General features: G+C 43.0%; 1 gene segment (V, D, J or C); it reads right to left on the bottom strand.

Annotated features, from left to right (window-relative positions):
- Positions 1–1,239: 1,239 nt before the first annotated feature.
- On the bottom strand, positions 1,240–17,622 carry LOC132381348 (immunoglobulin heavy constant gamma 4-like). The segment is given in 4 exon segments: positions 1,240–2,859; positions 14,194–14,336; positions 16,903–17,226; positions 17,309–17,622. Coding segments are annotated over 4 exon segments (744 nt in total).
- Positions 17,623–20,317: the final 2,695 nt, after the last annotated feature.

A 20,317-nucleotide genomic window follows, 5' to 3' on the forward strand; every position in this document is an offset into this window, starting at 1 on the left:
ATTGAAGGGATAATATTGAAACCTAAATTGAATAAATATCAGAAAAAAATTCTAAAAATTGCATTGGCAGTAGCCAAAAAAGCTATTGCAGTTACTTGGAAATCAGATTCATACTTAACTATGGACCATTGGAATAATGAAATATATAGCTGCATTCCACTTGAAAAAATTACTTATAATTTAAGAAATGAATACGATATATTTTTGAAAATTTGGCACCCCTATCTACAAAAGATAGGACTAAATATATAGGTCCGTTGAAGATAAAATTATTAGTTATTTGGGGGAAAAAGATATATACTAAAGTTATTTTGAACTCCATTGAGCATGTGGGGATCCTCAGATATCCAGGCAATCCGTTTTTTCTTCTTTCTTTTTTTCTTTTTTCTTTTTTTTTAGACAGGGATGTTAAGGGGGGAAGGGTTAAGGGGAGAGGGAAGGCTAATATTAATTTTCATTACTCTGTTATTCTATTCATTTTATGTAATTAAAAATTTAATAAAAATATATATAAAATTAAAAAAAATTAAAAAGGGTGTCAGGGAAGAGAAATATGTGCAGTCACAATTACGACAGAGAAAGTACTCAGGAAGCTGAATAGTCTAAGGGTAGATAAATCTCCTCAACCAGGTGGAATGCACTCTCGTGTTCTGAAGGAAGTAGCAGTGGAGATTGCAGAGGCACTCGCAATGATCTTTCAAAAGTCGATAGATTCTGGCCTGGTTCCGGAGGACTGGAAGATGGCAAATGTAACTCCGCTATTTAAGAAGGGGGCAAAGAAGCAAAAAGGAAATTATAGACCTGTTAGCTTGACAGCGGTGGTTGGGAGGTTGTTGGAGTCGATTGTCAAGGATGAGGTTACGGAGTAGCTGGAGACATACGACAACATAGGCAGAACTCAGCATGGTTTCCTTAAAGGAAAATCCTGCCTGACAAACCTAGTGCAATTTTTTGAGGAAATTACAAGTAGGCTAGACAAGGCAGATATAGTGGATGTTGTGTATTTGGATTTTCAGAAGCCCTTTGACAAGATGCCGCACATGAGGCTGCTAAACAAGATAAGAGCCCATGGAATTACAGGAAAGTTACAAACGTGGATAGACCATTGGTTGATTGGTAGGAAACAGAGAGTGGGAATGAAGGGATCCCATTCTGGTTGGCTACCGGTTACCAGTGGTGTTCCGCAGGGGTCCGTGTTGGGGCCGCTTCTTTATACATTGTATGTCAACGATTTGGATTATGGAATAGATGGCTTTGTGTTAAGTTTGCTGATGAATCAAATATAGGTGGAGGGGCCGGTATTGCTGAGGAAACAGAGAGTCTGCAGAGAGCCTGAGATAGATTGAGGGAATGGGCAAAGAAGTGGCAAATGAATTACAATGTTGGAAAGTGTACGGTCATGCACATTGGTAGAAGAAATAAATGGGCAGACTATTATTTAAATGGGGAGAGAATTCAAAGTTTTGAGATGCAACGGGACTTGGGAGTTCTCATGCAGGATGCCCTTAAGGATAACCTCCAGGTTGAGTTGGTGGTGAAGAAGGCTAATGCAATGTTGGCATTCATTTCTAGAGGAATAGAGTACAGGAGCATGGATGTGATGTTGAGGCTCTATAAGGCACCATTAAGACCTCACTTGGAATACTGTGTGCAGTTTTGGGCTCCTTATTTAAGAAAGGATGTGCTGACGTGGGAGAGGGTTCAGAGAAGATTCACTAGAATGATTCCGGGAATGAGAGGGTTAACATATGAGGAACGTTTGACCGCTCTTCAACTGTTCTCCTTGGAGTTTAGAAGAATGAGGGGGGACCTCATAGAATTATTTCGAATGTTGAAAGGCAAACAGAGCGGATGTGTCAAAGTTGTTTCCCATTGTGGGGGAGTCTAGTATGAGAGGACATGAATTGAGGATTACAGGGCGCCCACTCAGAATGGAGATGCGAAAAAAATTTTTTAGCCAGAGGGTGGTGAATCTGTGGAATTTGTTGCCACGGGCGGCAGTGGAGGCCGGGTCATTGGGTGTATTTAATGCAGAGATTGAAAGGTATCTGAGAAGTCAGGGCATCAAAGGTTATGGTGAGAAGCGGAGGGGAATGGGACTAAAGGGGAAATTGGATCAGCTCATAATGAAATGGCGGAGTAGACTCGATGGGCCAAATGGCCGACTTCTGCTCCTTTGTCTTTTGGTCTTATGGGATGCAATACCCACTTGTACTTGTAGGCAGGTGAAGTCACTGCAGTGATGAGGGAACTAAGATGGGATGAATGGCTTCCCTCAGTTTTATCAACTCCAGACACTTCATTTTCTCATTGTCTTTGTTTATAATTAATACAGTTTCAAATCATGAAATAAACTCCAGTGGAATAATGCAAGAAGTGCTACAGGCAATGACCTCCGTAACGTCTGATTTACAAAATATGACAGAACAAGACACTGACCCCACCCTCCACCACAATCACCCCCCACATCAATTTCTTGCTCCTTAACAATAATATCCATTTCCTCACCTCCCTCTTCTCCTTCACTCATAAAGCTCCCATCCCCTGTTTCCCATTCCCAAGGCTTAATGCTGCCTTCCTCTCCCCTCCTTTATACCCCCTCCAGTGTCACATTATCCTGCCATTTTCCCAATGTATCATCCACTGTTGTCCCTCCACCCACCTAACCGGCTCCGTGCCCCCATTTTCCATCTGGCATCCCAGGAGCATCTAGAGGTTTATATTCTGAAATGAGCAGTTGCAGTGCAGTAGCCTCGGATTGCCGAGTGAGTGAGATGGAGTCTCCATTTCCAAACATCGCAGCCACACGGGGATTTCTTGTCTGAGTGTGGGGCGTGTGTCTGCTGGTCACTGCTGAACCTGAAATATAGACAGGAGAGTATGATATTGTGTGTGACAAGGTGCAGCATAGACCTTAACCTGTGAGGACATGTGAACAAAATAACAGACGGTCTGTCCTCATTGCAGGAGATGTAATCCCATGAAGAGATGTCTGTCATTATTCTCTGAGGTCACTCCAAAACAAAAATATGAATACCAGTTCAGACCTTTAGGGTGATCCACCGTTGGGCTAATGTTTCATTTCCTGAGTAAAACCATAAGATAAGATATAGGAGCAGAATTATGCTATTTGGGCAATGCAGTTGCTGTACCACTTAGACAAATTGGAAGAATGGGCAAAAAGTGGCAGATGAATTACAATCTTGGGAAATGTATGATAATTCATTTTAGCAAAAGGAGCAATAGTGCAGACTATTATCGAAATGGGAAGAAGGTTCAAACATCAGAGGTGCAAAGTGACTTAGGAGTCCTTGTGTGAGTCTCACAGAAGGTTAATTTACAGGTCGAGTCTGTGGTGAAGAAAGCAAATGGAAAGTTAGCATTTATTTCAAGGGGAATAGAGTATAAAAGCAAGGGGATAGTGTTGAGGCTTCGTAAGACACTAATCAGGCCACACTTAGGATACTGTCATCAGTTTTGAGCCCAATATCTCAGAAAGAATGTGTTTTCATTGGAGAGAGTCCAGAGGAGATTCATGAGGATGAGTCCAGCAATGAAGGGGTTAATGTATAAGAAGCATATGGCAGCTTTGGGCGTGCAGTCACTGGAATTTAGAAGAATGTGGGGCAATCTTATTGAAACCTACCGAATGTTGAAAAGAATAGATAGGATGGATGTGGAGTCGATGTTTCCTCTGGTGGGGGTATCTGGAACAAGAGAGTACAGCCTCAAAATTGAGGGGCAATCTTTTAGAACAAAGGTAAGGAACAATTTTTTTAGCCTGAGAATGCTGAACCTGTGGAATGCTCTGCCACAAACTGCAGTGGAGGCTAAATCGTGGATATATTTAAGGTGGAAATGAATAGTTTCCTAATCGATCAGGGCATCAAAGAATATGCTGAGAAGGCAGGTGTATGGGATTGAGTGGAGTCCGGGATCAACCATGATAGAATGGCAGGACAGCATTGATGGGCTGAATGGCCTAATACTGCTCCTGTCTCACGGTCTTACTTCTGATGTGGTCTTGCCAGAGAAAAGGTTAATACTTCTTTGTTCCTGTCTAATGCCCTTGTAAGTTGCCCTGTGTCAATTTAAATCTCTTCCACAAGGACCATACCTATCCTTGTCGACAGCTATCCTGAAAGTTAACCAGTTGTGGTCACGATTCCCGAACTGTTCACCCATTGAAAGGTCAGTCACCCGGCCAGGCTCATTCCCCAAAACCAGGTACAGTATGGTCCCTCCTTTCACTGGACTGTCACACATTGATTTAAGAAACCTGCTTAACAGATTCAAAACCATCTGACCCCTTACACTCAGAAGCTCCCAGTTTATATTAGGGAAGCTGAAATCCCCCATGACAGCAACCCTATTATTATTACACTTCTCCTTGATCTGATTACATATCTGCTCCTCAATTTCCCAGTGGCTATCAGGGGGTCCGTAGTACAATCCCATCAGTGGGATTGCACCCTGTCTATTCCTGAGTTTCACCCAAATGGACTCAGTTTCTGACTCCTCCATTATGTCTTCTCTGAGTGCAGCTGTGATATTGTCCCTGATAAAGAGTGCACCCCCCCCCCACCCCACCACCCTTACCTACTCCTCTATCTTTTCTAGAACTCCAAACACCTGGCACATTAATCACCCATTCCTGCCTGCCGCTCTGTCAACTAAGTTTCACTAATGGCTACAACACCGTAGTTTCATGTACTGATCCATCACCCTTACCCATAATACTCCCAGCGTTAAAATAGACACACCTCAAACTATCCGACCCATCCTACCCGTCATTTCAATTTTGCCTTTCCATACCTTCTCTGATGTCTAACTTCTGGTCAGATCCATTCCCTGCTGACCTGGGACTCTGGTTCTCAGCCCCCTACAAAACTAGTTTAAACTCTCCCAGGTAGCATCAGTAAACCTCACAGCCAGGATACTGGCTCCTCTCCAGTTCAAGTGCAAACCAGCCCAATCTATCTGCATATTGAAATTCCCGATGACTCTTTTAGCACTGCACTGTTGACTTGCATTTTCTATCTCTCATTGTAACTTGTAGACCACATCTTTGCTACTGTTCGGAGGTCTGTATATAACTCCCATCAAGGACTTTACCCTTACTGTTTCTTAGCTCTACCCACAAAAATTTTACACTTTCCAATCCTTTGTCACTTCTTCCTAATAATTTGATTTAATTTTTTCCCAACACAGCTGCACCATGTCCTCTGCCTACCTCCCTATCCTTTCAATACAATGTGTATCATTGCGCATCACCCAAATTTTCATCACCCTTTTCGATTTTGTCCCCGTTTTACATTTCAACTTATCCCATTGACTGCAATTTTGCCCTATTATCAGCCTTTGCTTACTAGCAGACTCACTACACACTGCCTCTGTTGTTAAACCAACGACTGGAAGCTCAGCCCTATCACTCCATTTCCCATCCCCTGTCAAATTAGTTCAAACCCTCCTGAACAGCTCCAGCAAAGCTGCCCACAAAGATATGTATCTTCCTTGGATTCACGTGCAACCTGTGAATATTCTTCCACCTTTTCCTTATCAAGACCCAGACGACCCAACATATTGATGCAGCTTCAGAGAAGGCACAAAAGCTGCTATATTTCTTTAGGAGCTTGAGGAGATTTGGTGTGTCACCGTGGAGAGCAGTCTCACTGCACACTGCCTCTGTTTGTAAACCAACGACAGAATATTATTACTATCATGATAAATGATATATTTTCCAATAGAAATACTAGTATTGGAATATCTTTATTTGTGGATGATGGAGCTATGTGAAAAAGGGATGGGAATGTGCAATTTATAACACGGAAACTTCAAGAATCATAGGTTAAGGTGGAAGATTGGGCATTAAAATGGGAATTCAGATTTTCAGCAGAGAAATCCAAAATAATGTTTTACACTAGGAAGAATACAGAACAACACTTGAAACTAAAACTTTATGGTACGGAATTAGAAGGGGTGGATACATTTACATTTTTAGGAATTTGGTTTGATAAAAGACTCACATGGTCAACACATATTAAAGAAATAATAACCAAAAGTAAGGAAGTGCTAAATGTTATGAGGTGTTCAACTGGAAAGGAATGGGGAGCTGATAGGAATCCCTTGAAAGCAATATACACAGGATTAATAAGATCAATACTGGACTATGGAAATATGGTATATGGATCAGCATCACATTGTGTGCTCAATAAACTGGGTATAATTCTAAGTCAAGCATTAAGGTTAATCAATGGGGTAATAAAGACAAAACCAGTGGAGGCAATGCAGGTGGAGTTGGGAGAGACACCTCTGGTACTGAGAAGAGCTCAGCTTGTGTTACCATATTGGCCTGGAGAAAATCATCCAACTCAACAGCTTTTAGATCCATGCTGGGAAAAGGAAAGAAGGAAATTCAGAAGTTTTGCATGGACTATTGAAGGAAAAGCAGGAAGGACAAGAATTAGTAATAAGGCAGTGAATGATACAGTGTCTTTTACTGGGCTGCCTCCATGACTCTGTAAAGCACCAGAGGTGGATCGTAAATTATTCAAAAAGAGACAGCAAAATAGAGAAGTGATTTTAAATTAAGATATAGTAGAAGCCCATGTAAATAATGATCATTATGTACTGTATATTTACAAATGCAAACAAATGCTTCAAAAATTGCAATGGTAGATTAGTGTAGGATTGGTAGTGCCTGATTTGAACATGAAAAAGCAGGTGAGGAAAAATGATGATTTCTCAGTGCATACAGGGGAAATGACAGCTGGACTATTCACATTGCAGTAGGTGGAGGAGGTAAGACCGATGAGAGTTGTAATATTGTCTGATTCAAGGACAACAATCAGGACTCAAAAAGATTTACATTTTGAGGCAAGATGAGACTTTGTAAGTAAGGTAATACAAACCTTATTTCGACCACATAATAATGTCCAGAAAGAAATGGGATAGTTGAGGAATGCAGGAAAGAGCAGGAGGTGATAACATCAAGATTGAGGTTTGGGCACAGATTTAAAGTACATTATTTTTCATGAAGAAACACAATACAGGGAGTTGTGAATATTGTAATCAACAAGACATAATCAAGAGAGGGGTTGATTGATCTTAGAGTTATCACAGAATAAAATTAAATTTAAAATTAACAGCATTTTGCAGAAAGGACTGCGGGATTATTGCATTAAATAAATAGTGCAGTTCCTTAAGAACACAGGACTTTTTATAAATTTGATACAAATATAAATATGGGGTCAAATTTAAAAATGTGTGTCATGATATGATGACCCCCACGCTGGTTCTGTAGTACCGATAATGCACCTTAAAGCTTTTGCCAACTGCTATAAAAACCTCAGAACATTATCAACTAGTGAAAAGCCCAGATGGGGTTGATGTGGAGGGGATGTTTGCGAGAGCGTCGGGATGTAAGTATACACAGGCTATTCCCGCTATAGGCTGTTTGCCGAGGGAAGACAGAGAAGGGAAACACCAGAGAAAAAGTCAGGCAGACACAGTAAACCAGACCTCCCACTTATCTGTTTCTGTCCTTGCTGCCATCGGTTAAAAGGCCCGTCTCACATCTGGCTAGAGAAATGCAGACCATCTACCTCTATTGGTTGAAGGTCTGCAGGTTCCCACTCTCCCTTTTTATCTCCATTGGTTTGCACGCAGATCCAACATATGGCTTGCCTTACCAGTGTTCATGTTTTTTAAAGTTAGGGGTTGAATCACATGAAAATTTTTCAGAAAGGTTCAGTTCCTCAGCACAGAGTCATCCTGCAAATTAACCATGAGGGAATCCTCAGAATTTTGTATTTTTTGTCCATTTAGAAAAGAGTCAACCGTTTCATTTCTTCTACCAAAGTGCATAACCATACACTTTCCAACATTGTATTCCATCTGCCTCATCTTTGCCCAATCTCCTAATCTATTTAACTGTTTCTGTATCATCTCTACTTCCTCAAAACTACCTGCCCCTCGATATATAATATAATCAGTGTGTCCACCATTTTCTTGTCCCCAATTATTACCTCTCCAGCATTGTTTTCCAGTTGTCCTATACCCACTCTTGCCTCTCTTTTACACTTTATGTATCTGAAGCAACATTTGGTGTTCTCTTTAATATTGTTGAGTAGCCTCTTTAGTATTCCATCTTATTCCTCTTACTGACCTTTTTAGTTGCCTTCTGTTGGTTTTAAATGCTTCTCAATCCTCTAACTTCCCACCAATGTGAGCTCAATTATATGCCCTCTCTCTGGCTGTTATGTTGCTTTTGACTTCCCTTGTTCACCATGGTTGCATCATCTTGCCTTTTGAACATTTCTTCCTTCTCAAATCCCCGTCTGAATCATCAGTGAGGCATTACGGAGGGTTATTTCCCTCTTGGAAATAGACTTTGAGGTTCAGCGTAAAGGAGTCTTTTTCCTTCCTTCAGAACTGGTGGCTGGATTTCATAAGTTTGGCTGCAAGTTCCCCAGACTGTTCAGATATTTCCTTGGTCCTCGGCTGAACTAGGGGACTTGACTAGAGAGTGTTGGGACTTGCAGAGCATTGACTGAAGAAGGCTTGTTCATCCTTGAGGACAGTATCGAGAAGGTCTCAGTTTACCTCACACTGAAGGCTGCCCTCTTATTGGTTGTTGGTCACGGGAGAGTCTGAGTCTCAGAACACCATGGCACAAACAAACCCTGTTATGATGACTGGAGAAAGCAATGATTTTCCCCTCCCTCCAGTCCACAGCCTGGGACATTTGGCCCACCAGTGACATACTTCCCCACAGTAAAAGCAGCGATCTTGACTCTGACACTGGGACCTATCATCAGCAGAGAGTCCTGTACAACCGACCTGAATGAGTTTGACTGGATCTTGAGTAGTGATGGGCTGCTCATGGTCCAAGGTTGGGGGGGGGGGGGGGGGGTGAAACTGATGCGTAGGGACTAGAATTGCACCGACTCACTTTGATTTCCTGAAGTGGTCCCACTTTCACTCTGCCACACGATTATTGAGATGGATGCACTGATCACTGAAAGCTTCTAAGATCTCAGCTGGCTCTCCCAAGGTGAGGTGTCCTTCAGTTCATTTGTGGCAGTAGAACATGGCCACAGCCTCCCTATTCCAACCACTCTCCTGGGCTAAGATCCAAAATTCAACTGCATTGTTGGCCGTGGACCGTAGCCCGTGTTGAATCTTCATCAACTGATCTGAGGCTCGCTGGCTCTGGTGAGGTGATCAAACATCTTCCTCCTAGCAGCCATGAATTCCTCAAAATCCCAGCAGATCTCTGACCTATGTTCCCAATGCGCTGTGGCCCAAGGTAGAGCTCTTCCGGTCCGGAGAGAGATAATGAAGGCCACCTTTCCTTGATCTGAAGGGAACTGGGAACAGCTGTTGTTCAAACATGAATGAGCATCGGGTGAAGGGCCACAGCAAGAACCCAAGTCACTGTCAAATCTCTCTGGGGTTGAATGATGTGCTGGCTCTCCCGAGCGACCTTGGCTTCCTCCTTGTGAAAGTTGTTGAATGGCGACCTGGAGTTCGTGAATCTCTGGGCCTTGTCTGGTAATCCTCGTCACCACAGAAGACAAAAGATTTTGATATCCCACTGGGTCCATGTTGGCTCAATTGTAATGTTACAAGAGTCCTTGATGAGGATGATTTGGACCCAGTTGCCGGGGTAAATGAAGCAAGGTTCTAAATGTGGTATCAAACTAGATCTGAACACAAAACAAATGCTGGATGATATCACCAGTTGGCTCACGATTGAGCACCAAACCTTTGTTCAACTGTTCCTTAAGTACTCAATTCGTGGTGCTCATACACGATTATCAATTAGCAGGACCATCATGAACCCTTAAAGGGGCCATGACAGATATCCGTTCCCTCGGAAACTGGTGCAGTTTGGAATGTCTTGTAACAAAGACTTCTGGATGTCCACATTTGCAGTTGAGAGTGCCATGGACACGATCTGTGACATCCCTGTTCCTGGCAGCAGAGATGAAACATATCAAGCTCTATCAAGCCCACAGAACCTCGTCCCTGTTCTTCTGAGAAAGGAATCTCCTATCATCACTGCATACTCTTAACCTCTCTCCTCTTCTGAGCCACATCACCAGACTCAGGGCCAGAGACCCAGTCATTCTGGATCCCCCTGGTAGGTCGTTTCCTCTCTGTTGTATCTAAAGTTAAATATTATTGAGCGGAACAGCCACAGGTGTTCTCTGCACTGGTTGTGCATTTGCCCTCCTTTTCCTGACAGTCACCCAGCTACCTGTCTCCTGAAGCCTTGGGGTAACTACCTCCCTGTAGCTCCTGTCTATCACCTCCTCAGTCTCCTGTAAGAGTCAAAGCTCATCGAGTTGCAGCTTCAGTTCCTTAATACATTCTCTCAGTTGCTGCAACTCGGTGCACCTGGTACAGATGTGTTCACCTGGGAGACTGGAGTCTTCCAGACTTCCCACATCACACACAGAGTGAAAAACACTGCCCCTGGAGCCACTCACTAAATTACTTTGCCATAATAGATGAGGAATGAAGAAATGAGAACAGAAAGGGAGAAACCTTATGGTCTTATGGAAGGTGGTGCAGGGATGAAATGGAGGAAATTCATGAGACATAATCTCCCACACACAGAGCCTTGCTGACTAATCCTAATCAACCCCAGTTGATTTGAAATAGCTCTTAACCCTCAGAACTTCTCCATTAAGACAATAAGTTATAGCAGTAGAATTAGGCCATTTTGCCCCATCAAGTCTGCTTCACCATTTCATCATGGCTGATCCATTTTCCCTCTCAACCCCAATCTCCTGCCTTCTCCCTGTACACGTTCATGCCCTGACTAATCAAGAATCTATCATCCTCTGCCTTGAATATACCTAAAGAATTGGCTTCCACAGCTGCATGTGACAGCAAATTCCACAGGTTCATCACTCTCTGCTGAAAAAAGTTTGTCCTTATCTCCTTTCTAAAAAAGGCCCCTCAATTTTGATGCTGTGCTCTCTGGTCCTAGACTCTTCCACCATAAGAAGCTTCCTCAACTCTGCCTGCCCCTCCACCTATCTTTCTATCATTTGCAACCCTGCCATACAAGCCATCAATTCCATTATCCAAATTATTGATATTTTACATGAAGAGATGTTGTCGCATATAGTCACTGGTCACTGGCAGCTAACCAGAAAAGGCTCCCTTTATTCCTAATCTTTGCCTCCTGACAATCAGCCAGCATTCTAACCACCCCAGTATCTTTCCTGTAGTATAATGGGTTCTAAGGCAACACCACAAAATGCTGGTTGAGCTTAGCAGGCCTGGCAGCATCTGTGTAAAAGAGTCAACAGTCCATGTTTCAGACTTGATGAAGGGTCTTGGCCCGAAACATCTTTTGTTTACTCTTTTCCATAGATACTGTCTGGCATCATCTGGCCTGTAGAATATTTCTTCTTTAGGATAGATCTATTTTGTGCATTCCAATTTTCTCCCAGAATCTCCAGCTATTGCTTATCTGCCATCATCCCTGCTGGTATCCCCTTCCAATCAATTTTGGCCAGCTCCTCTCAATGCCTCTGAAATTCCCTTTACTCCACAGTAATACTGATAAATATGACTTTAGCTCACCTTCTCAAAATAATTGCAGGGTGGATTCTATCATATTATGATCACTGGCTCCTAAGAGTTCCTTTAATTTTAACTCCGATTCATTGCACAACCTCAAATCCAGAATAGCTAATTGCCTAGTGGGCTCAAACACCAGCTGCTCTAAAAAAGAAAGCTAGTAGACATTCTACAAACTCATTCCCTTGGGATCCGGCACCAAAACGATTTAGTACTGCACAGGACATTCAGCCCACAATGATGTGCTGAACCAGCTGTAAAGCAAATCAAAACCATCCAGACATCAGTCCCTCCTACTTACACCATGTCCACAGCCCTCCTACTTCCTTAGAAAAACTGGGAAAGAAATACTTTCTGTCCACTCTATCTATGCCTCTCATAATCTTGAAAACCTCTATTAGATCCTTTAGCTCTGATGCTCCAAAGAAAACAAACCAAATTTATCCAGCCTCTCATGATAGCACATGCTCTCTAAACCAGGCAGCGTCCTCATAAACCTCTTCTGCGCCCTCTCCAAAGCCTCAATATATTTCCTATAGTGGGGCAACCAGAACTCTACGCAATACTCCAGATGTGATTGAACCAGAGTTTTGTAAAGCTGCAACATAACCTCCTGACCTTTGAACTCAATGCCACAACTAATAAAAGCAAGCCTTCCATAAACCTTGTTAACCCCCTTATTGACCTGCGCGGCCACTTTCAAGGAGTTTGAACTTGCATCCCAAGATCTCTCTGCTCAGCAACACGGTTAAGGACCTTACCCTTAAAGGTGTACCCTTGTTCCCTTCATAAATAGAGGCACAACATTAGTACTGAGGACTTATGTATCTTAATTGCTTTTTGGAGGCCCAATACTCCCTCCAATTTTACCTCAAAATGTCTGAATTTATTTATACACTCAGCACTGATCTCTTGATCCTCCACATCCTTTACTTTTGTAAAGACTGAAGCTAAGTACTTATTAAGTACCTCACTCCCATTCTCTGCATCCAAGTAGATATTTCTCCCTTTATCATTGAGTGGTCCCACCCTCTCCTCAGTTATCCTCTTACCATTGACATATGTATAGAATGCCTTGGGATTCACCTTATCCAACTTGCCAAGGATTTTTCATGGCCCATCCTGGCTTTCGTAATTCCCTTTGGTTCCTTTCTGGCTTCTTTGATTTTGTTTGATTTTACCCTCTGAAGATTTACATACATTATCTTTTTCTTCTTGACTAAATTCATCACCTCTCTGAACATCCAGGGTTCTCTTATCTTTCCATCCCCATCCTTCCTTCTGACAGGAACATACTTTTCCTGTACTCTGTGCAATTGCTCTTTAAACACCCTCCACATGTCTGATGTGGACTTGCCAGAGAAAAGGTGTTTCCAATTAACACTTCTTAGTTCCTGCCATATGTCCTTGTAAATTGCCCTATGCCAATTTAAAATTGTTCCACAAGGATAATACCTATCTTTGTAGATAGTTATCCTAAAAGTTAACGAGTTGTCACTCGTCCGTCACTGTTCACCCACTGAAAGGTCAGTCACGTGTCCAGGCTCATTCTCCAGTACCAGGAGCAGGGTGGCCCGTCCTTTCATTGGACCGTACACATACTGATTTGAGAAACCTTTCTGGATATACTTAACAAATTCAGCCCTATTGGAATCCCCTAATCTCTCCCATGTAGCAAGAGCGAATCTTGAAGCCAGGATAATGATTCCCCTGAGATTCAGGTGCAATCTGACTCAATCAACCTGCATTTTGAAATTCCCGATGATTATCTTAACATTTGACGTGCATTTTCTGTCTCCTGTTGTAATTTGTAGACCACATATTTGCTATACTGTTTGCAGGTCTGTTTATAACTCCCATCAGTGTCTTTCACTCTTGCAAATTCTACACCATCTGATCCTATGTCACTACTTTCTTGTGATTTAATTTTTTACCAACTCAGCCACACCACAACTTCAACCTATATTCCTGTCCTTTTGATACAATGTCTATCCTTGGGCATCAATCTTCTTTCATCCACAATTCAGTGATGCCCACAAGTTCATACATGCCAATCTGTAGCTGTGCTGCAAGTTCATCTAGCCTACTCCATATACTATGTGCATTCAAATATAACACCTTCAGTCCTATATTCATCACAGTTTAAAATTTTGTCCCCTTTCACATTGCAACTCATCCTATTGAGTGCAATTTTACCCAAACATCATCTTCTCTCTAGCAGTCTCACTACACACTGCCTCGGTTTGTAAACCAACAATTTGATCCTCATCCCTTTCACTTCATTCCCCATCCACCTGCCAAATTAAACCCTTCTGAATAGCACTAGCAAACCTGTCTGCAAATCTGTTTGTCCCCCATGGATTCAGGTGTAATCTGTCCCTTTTGTACACCTCATAACTTCTGCTTATCAAGGCCCAGAGGCTCGGAGTGAAGAGGAAAGGTGTAAAGTCCGAGCGGTTGTGAAAGGCCTCAGACTGCATTGTCTGTTGATTGTGCTGTCGTTGGGGTTGCAGTGTCAGAGAATGCAATGTGGTGAGACAAGGAAGGTGAAAGTTTGGGTTTCAGGGATGCCTCCATTAGTCAATTAGTTACCTTGACAACGGTGACGAAGGTGCTGTAGAGGAAACTGATGATGAACAGAATGGCAAAGGCAGCAACTGTAGGCAGATTGTCATCTCCATCCACGCGTCCCTGTTCTTCCTTCCCCTCCTCCCCTGTCAAGTCTGTGCAGATTTCTGAAAGATTTGAGAAAGTGAGAGAGTTAATTTCTCGTCAATAATTCTTGAAGATCAACATGGCAATAAACTTGAGTAAACTTGAAGACTTGGTTGCTGCCTATTCATTTCATCGATTATTATCTCTGTAGTTAAAACCTTCCAGATGCTGACAGATCTGCCAGCCATGTGTGAGTGGCAAAGGTGGTCATGTGTGTTTCTGCCCAATATCTAAACCATGAATAAATCCAGTGAATAGTGTCAGCACTCAACACATTGCTGCAGGTGCCAGGGTATCACTGGCTACATATTGTCCCTTCTTTCTCTAACTCTCCACTTTCTGAATGAATTCACCAAATGTCTTCACAGAGTTGATAAAGTACCTTTCCCTGTCAATTAACTTTGTATATTTGAAACAGTAGACCAATCCGGAATGTTTAGCCTCTCAAGTAGTCTATACAAGTTTCCAACAAGATCAAACCTGACACAAGGAAGTGTTAACAAGAACTGCAGGATCTCAGAAGTGTTAGTAATTTATTTTCATGTATTTAATCATGAAATTAGTCTGAGTACAGAGAGGAAATTAAAAAGCTGGTGGCATGGTGCGAAGACAATAACCTATCCCTCAAAGTCAGCAAGACAAAGGAATTGGTTGTTGACTTCAGAAGGAGTAGCGAACCACACAACCCCATCTACATCGGTGGTGTGCAGGTGGAACAGGGCAAAAGCTTTAAGTTCCTTGGGATGAATATCACAAATGACCTGATTTGGTCTGACCAAGCAGAGTCCACTGCCAAGCAGGCCCACTAGTGTCTTTACTTCCTGAGAAAGCTGAAGAAATTTGGCCTGTCCCCTAAAACCCTCACTAATTTTTATAGTTGCATCGTAAAAAGCATTCTTCTAGGGTGCATCACAAGCTGGTATGGAAGTTGTCCTGTCCAAGACCGGAAGAAGCTGCAGAAGATAGTGAACATAGCCCAGCACATCACACAAACCAATCTTCCATCCTGGGACTCACTTTACACCAGACGCTGTCAGAGCAGTGCTGCCAGGATAATCAAAGACAAGACCCACTCAGCCAACACAATTTTTGTCCCACTTCCCTCTGGGAGAAGGTACAGGAGCATGAAGATTCGTACGGCCAGATTTGGAAACAGCTTCTTTCCAACTGTGATAAGACTGCTGAACAGATCCTGACCCAGATCTGGACCGTACCTTCCAAATATCTGGACCTGATCTGCAATACCTTATTTTCCCTTTTCTATTTTCTAATTATGATTTATAATTTAAATTTTTATTATATTTATTTTGACTTGTACTTCAGGGAGCTTGAAGCACAGAAACAAATATCACTGTGATGATTGTACGCTCTAGTATCAATTGTTTGTTGACAATAAAGTAAAGTAATATATATGTGCACAGAGTTAATGAGAAGGGTCTTGCAGGTAGTCTTGCTTGTTTCAGTGATGTGAACTACACTGTTGTAGGATCAACTATCAATTGAAGGTTGACAATTGGAGTTGTCAGCCACTCTGTCCATGGGAATCTCTGCTGCAGAGAACCCAGTGACCCAACTTCTTTCCATCTCATCTGGTGGGGAAGGGTAACTTTAGAGGGTTCCTATTGGGAATGAACTTTTTTTTATATGATGTTTACTGGGAATATTCTGTTCCTACACCATCCAGGCCAATGTTTACATCACTTGAGATCTCTCTGCATCTAAAATATGAAGGATTTTTTCATTTGGAAATGAAAGGGAAATTGTGGAAAGTATTCAGCAGGTTAGAGAACATTTATGGACAGATAAAGGGATAACATTGAGTTAGCATCACAAGTGTACTGTGTACCATTGCTTCAGCACTAGTTCTGTGCCTGGTTGAGTACTGTGCATCTCTCTGGTTTACTGGAACTCAGCAACTGTCTGGTGTCCAGTTACATTCCACAATGCCTGCTCCAGTGAAACTCAGTTCCTCCAGTTCTGCTGACAGATAGAGTTGCTTCATGTCTCTGAGACACTGGTGAGCAAACGTTGATCCTGCAGTCATTATTTCATCATTCCCTCACTGACAAGGCCTACTGTGATGCTCCAGTAGGTGGATCACAGAGCAGTGAAGAGTTTGGTGTGGGACTGATGGATATGGGTAAACAGGGTAGGATGGCCAGTGTCCTTCACCAAAGAATTTCAGAGAAATAGTTTGTAATCTCAAACTAGAATCCAGCACAGTCACCTCTGGTTGTGTGTTCACGCCGTTGTCCTGAGGCTTGGGAACAGACTGCAGGTCAGTGATCCTGGTACTAGTACTGAGGGAGTGCTGCACTCTCACACAACTGTCTGAGATGTGACAGACGGGCCCAGACGGACACTTACTGATGGACAGACAGACCTTGTGTTGGTAGTTTGGAATAGAGTCAAGCTTTGAAAGCATCGGATGAACTCTGATTCTTTCCCACTCTCTGCCTCTGCATTATTAATCCACTCACACAACAACAACAATGCCACACTTGCCATTACCTATTGACCTTGCTTGGCCCTGAGTTGTGGCTGTGGCAGAGGATGTCAACAGTGGAGTGAATCTCAGAATCATACCTTGAATGTTTTTCACATCCAGCCTGACGCTGGTGTTGGAGGGGGGATGAGACACTGTGCATCTGAAAACTGAGCCTTCCTTCCACTCCTCTGTGCTCACGGTCAGGACGTAGCTGGCAATGAAAGTCCCCGCCTGTTCCAGAGCAGCTGGTCTCACACTGATGTTGGAAGAGATCAGAGAGTCCCCTTTCTCCCAGGTGATGGTTATTTGGTTTGGGTAGAATCCAGAAGCAATACACTCGAGGGTGACCGTGTTCCCACTCTTGGTCTCTCCCTCTGGCGGGGGCAGCAGTCTGACTTTGGGACCTTTTGTCTCCACTGGAACTGATGGGCAAACAATGGAAATGTCAAACATTTTTACTGAGGTAACAACGTTGTCCATTTTAATCGCTGACCTCTTGCCCACCTTTGGTACTTTTTGTCCGTGCTGATACTGGTGAGGTTGAAGAAGGTTGTTGGGCAGAGCAAGTGTACTCCACCCCACTGGCCCACTCCTCCACACTGGTCTGGAGTTGGCTGATCACTGTGCCTCGGGTTCTTTCCTCTCTCGGTTTTTTGGTCATGTTTGTTTTGATTTTCCCCCACTCGTTCACCTGCCAGTGGATTTGGACCTGGCTCAGATCAGTACCCACAATCATACACACCAGAGTAGCGGTCTGGTTGATCCACATCTCTTCAATGGAGGGGTTTTGGATAAAGACAGACAACTCTGCAGATGAGAAATAGAAAATTTACAAACTGGACAATATCTGCTGTCAGCTGGCTTGACAACTTCAGCTCAGACTTATCCTGAAGCTCAATTTGTACAGAATAGTACATTGGAATGAAATCAGGTTTGTTTGCAGAGTAGGTTGCTCATCTCTGCTTACAACCTTTGACTAAGAAAACAAAATCAAACATTAAGGATCTGATTTCCTCGGGACCCAGTCGGGTCACAACAGAGACTATAGGACAGTTGCCCAGCTACGTGACATTTAGCTGCTGGAATGCCAATGAAATATGCTATTGGAGCTGTGAATTGCAATGAGAGATGCAGTTTCTCATCAAAGACAACACTTTCTGCAATCTTCTTGTCTCAATGCATATGAGAGTCTGTAGATCCACTTATGACATTGATCTGAATCAATGAGCTGCCTCATATCTCTTTGGATAGAGCCTGGGATTCCTCCAGACTGAAAATTCTGATGCTGACTTTCGAGTCTCCCATGAAAAATCTTTCCTTTCATCTCTGTAACTGGTTTGCCACAGTCAATGATCTCACTTTGTCCCAGTTGTCCTGTTCACTTCATCTGTTTCCATCTCTACACTTTAAACCTCCCTGCCATTCTATTCACCATGGAGTCTGCTTTTCATTTGCTGGACACTCATAGACATGGCTTTGTGTCCCATCATCCAGGTCATCAGTAATATCAGTGAATCATTGCAGGGCCAGCAAAGATCATTGCAGGACACAGCTCATGATTAAATGCTGCTGGTTTCAGTCCCCTGTCAGATGACACAGTGATAATGGAGTTGTCGATGAACGATTGCAAACAATTTCAGTCAATTACTCTACAGCAGATCCAGGCGTGTGGGGGCAGCCTCCTCAGGCCAACATCGGGCAGTCACTGGAAGAGCTGAGCACCGTGATCACTAAACATGAAATAGCACACCGGGATTTGAACCAGGACATCTTGAGGAAGTCTCTGAACAACGACCACTAACATATCACCTGTGGAAACAGTGGAGCCAACACTTTACCACTGTTATACCACCATCAACAATGGTTACCGTGCCAGCCTATGGCCAAATTTTGGTAAGGCCGATCACCTGGCTGTTCTTCAACTCCCGGCATATAGGCAGAGACTAAAGTCCACAGTGCTGGTAGTGAGGATTAAGAAGATTTGGTCAAGGAAGGCAGAACTGCGCCTTCAGGACATTGAGTTGGTGAACTGGATAATATTCAGAGACTTATCTTCAAATCGGAATGAATATGCCACAGTTGTCACCAATTTCATCAAGACCTGTGTGGATGAGTGTGTGCCCTCAAGAGCATACTGGACATAGCCAAAGCAAAAGTTGTGGATGGACCAGGAGAGTTGTCGTCTGCTGAGGTCTCGATCTATGGCTGTCTAACCTGGTGATCCTGCATTAGACAAGAAGCCCAAGTATGACCTGCAGAAGAGTAAATAAACTCATCTTGGTCAAGATGATGCCAGAGTGCAATACTCCCTCGGTCAACCTCTTCCAGATAGCTCATGAGAATATCATTTTTTGGTCTTTTACGTCTGTCTTTCTCCTTAAATATGTTTCTGGGACTGTTAGAGTTAGAGACTGTGATTTTGCTTGGACATTGTTTCAGTGATCCAGCACTCTGCTGTCTTCGTGAAGAATCCGAGCATGTACTCAGATGGCTTCGATGTAATGAAACTTCAAGACAATGATTGACTCCATTTCAGCATTTAAACCGTACATTAAGCGAGCGAGAGTTTCAGTGCCGATTGCCTGTCTTCTGATCGGTGCTGGAGATGGATTCTGTGAGCTGCCCGTTGCTGTGTGGCTCGCTGTGACAGGCGGGTCAGCCTCTCTGCCTCGTGTGGTGTCCCTCTCTGCTCTTACAATGAATGTCAGTGATATCAGAGAAGGTGTTGTGGCTCTGTGTTTATGGACTGTGGACATTTTCTGACTTATCATTTTATATTCTGTGTTTTTTATTGCCCATTCATTCCTTTTTCCATTTTGTTGTATGAGGGAAGGGTGTTGGGGTCGGTGTTCTGTTAGTTTTTTGTGTGGGGGAGGGTTTGTTTTTTGGGGTTTGATTTTCCTGTTCCATTCTGTGAAGGGAAACGAGGATATTGCGGGGGTGAGAGTTTAACGGTCAGGATGCTGATTTTGTCGGTGTACAGGGTGGGTTTGATGTTTCCCTCTGAATGACCTTCATATTCATTCTTGTTTTCATGGCAATCTGGAGAACACAAATTTCAAGTTTTACGTGGATACAGGCTTTGATAATAAATGAACCTTTGAACAACTCCAATTGAACTTAGAGAAGGAATCAGATGCCCTTCAGCTCTGGCAGTTTTCAAGCCATTACTTCCTACAAGATGAAACCCAACTACATGAATGGCAGTGATGCTTCATTCCCAGATGAACTCAATGCCATTTAAGCACACTTTGAAGGGGAGAATAAAACTACATGTGTGAAAGTCCTAGCGGTGTCTGACAACCCTGTCATATCTGTGTCGGACACCAACGTCAAAACAGCTTTCAAGAGGGTGAACCCTCACAAGGAATTAGGCCCTGATGGTGTACCTGGTGGGGAATTGAAACCCTGTGCCAACTAACTGGTAGGAGAGTTCGGGGACATCTGCAATATCTCACAACTGCAGTCAGAATTTCCACCTGTTTCAAAAGAATGAGAATCATACCAGTGCCC

The sequence above is a fragment of the Hypanus sabinus genome, chromosome 26, assembly GCF_030144855.1.
Source record: "Hypanus sabinus isolate sHypSab1 chromosome 26, sHypSab1.hap1, whole genome shotgun sequence".
NCBI lineage: Eukaryota > Metazoa > Chordata > Chondrichthyes > Myliobatiformes > Dasyatidae > Hypanus > Hypanus sabinus.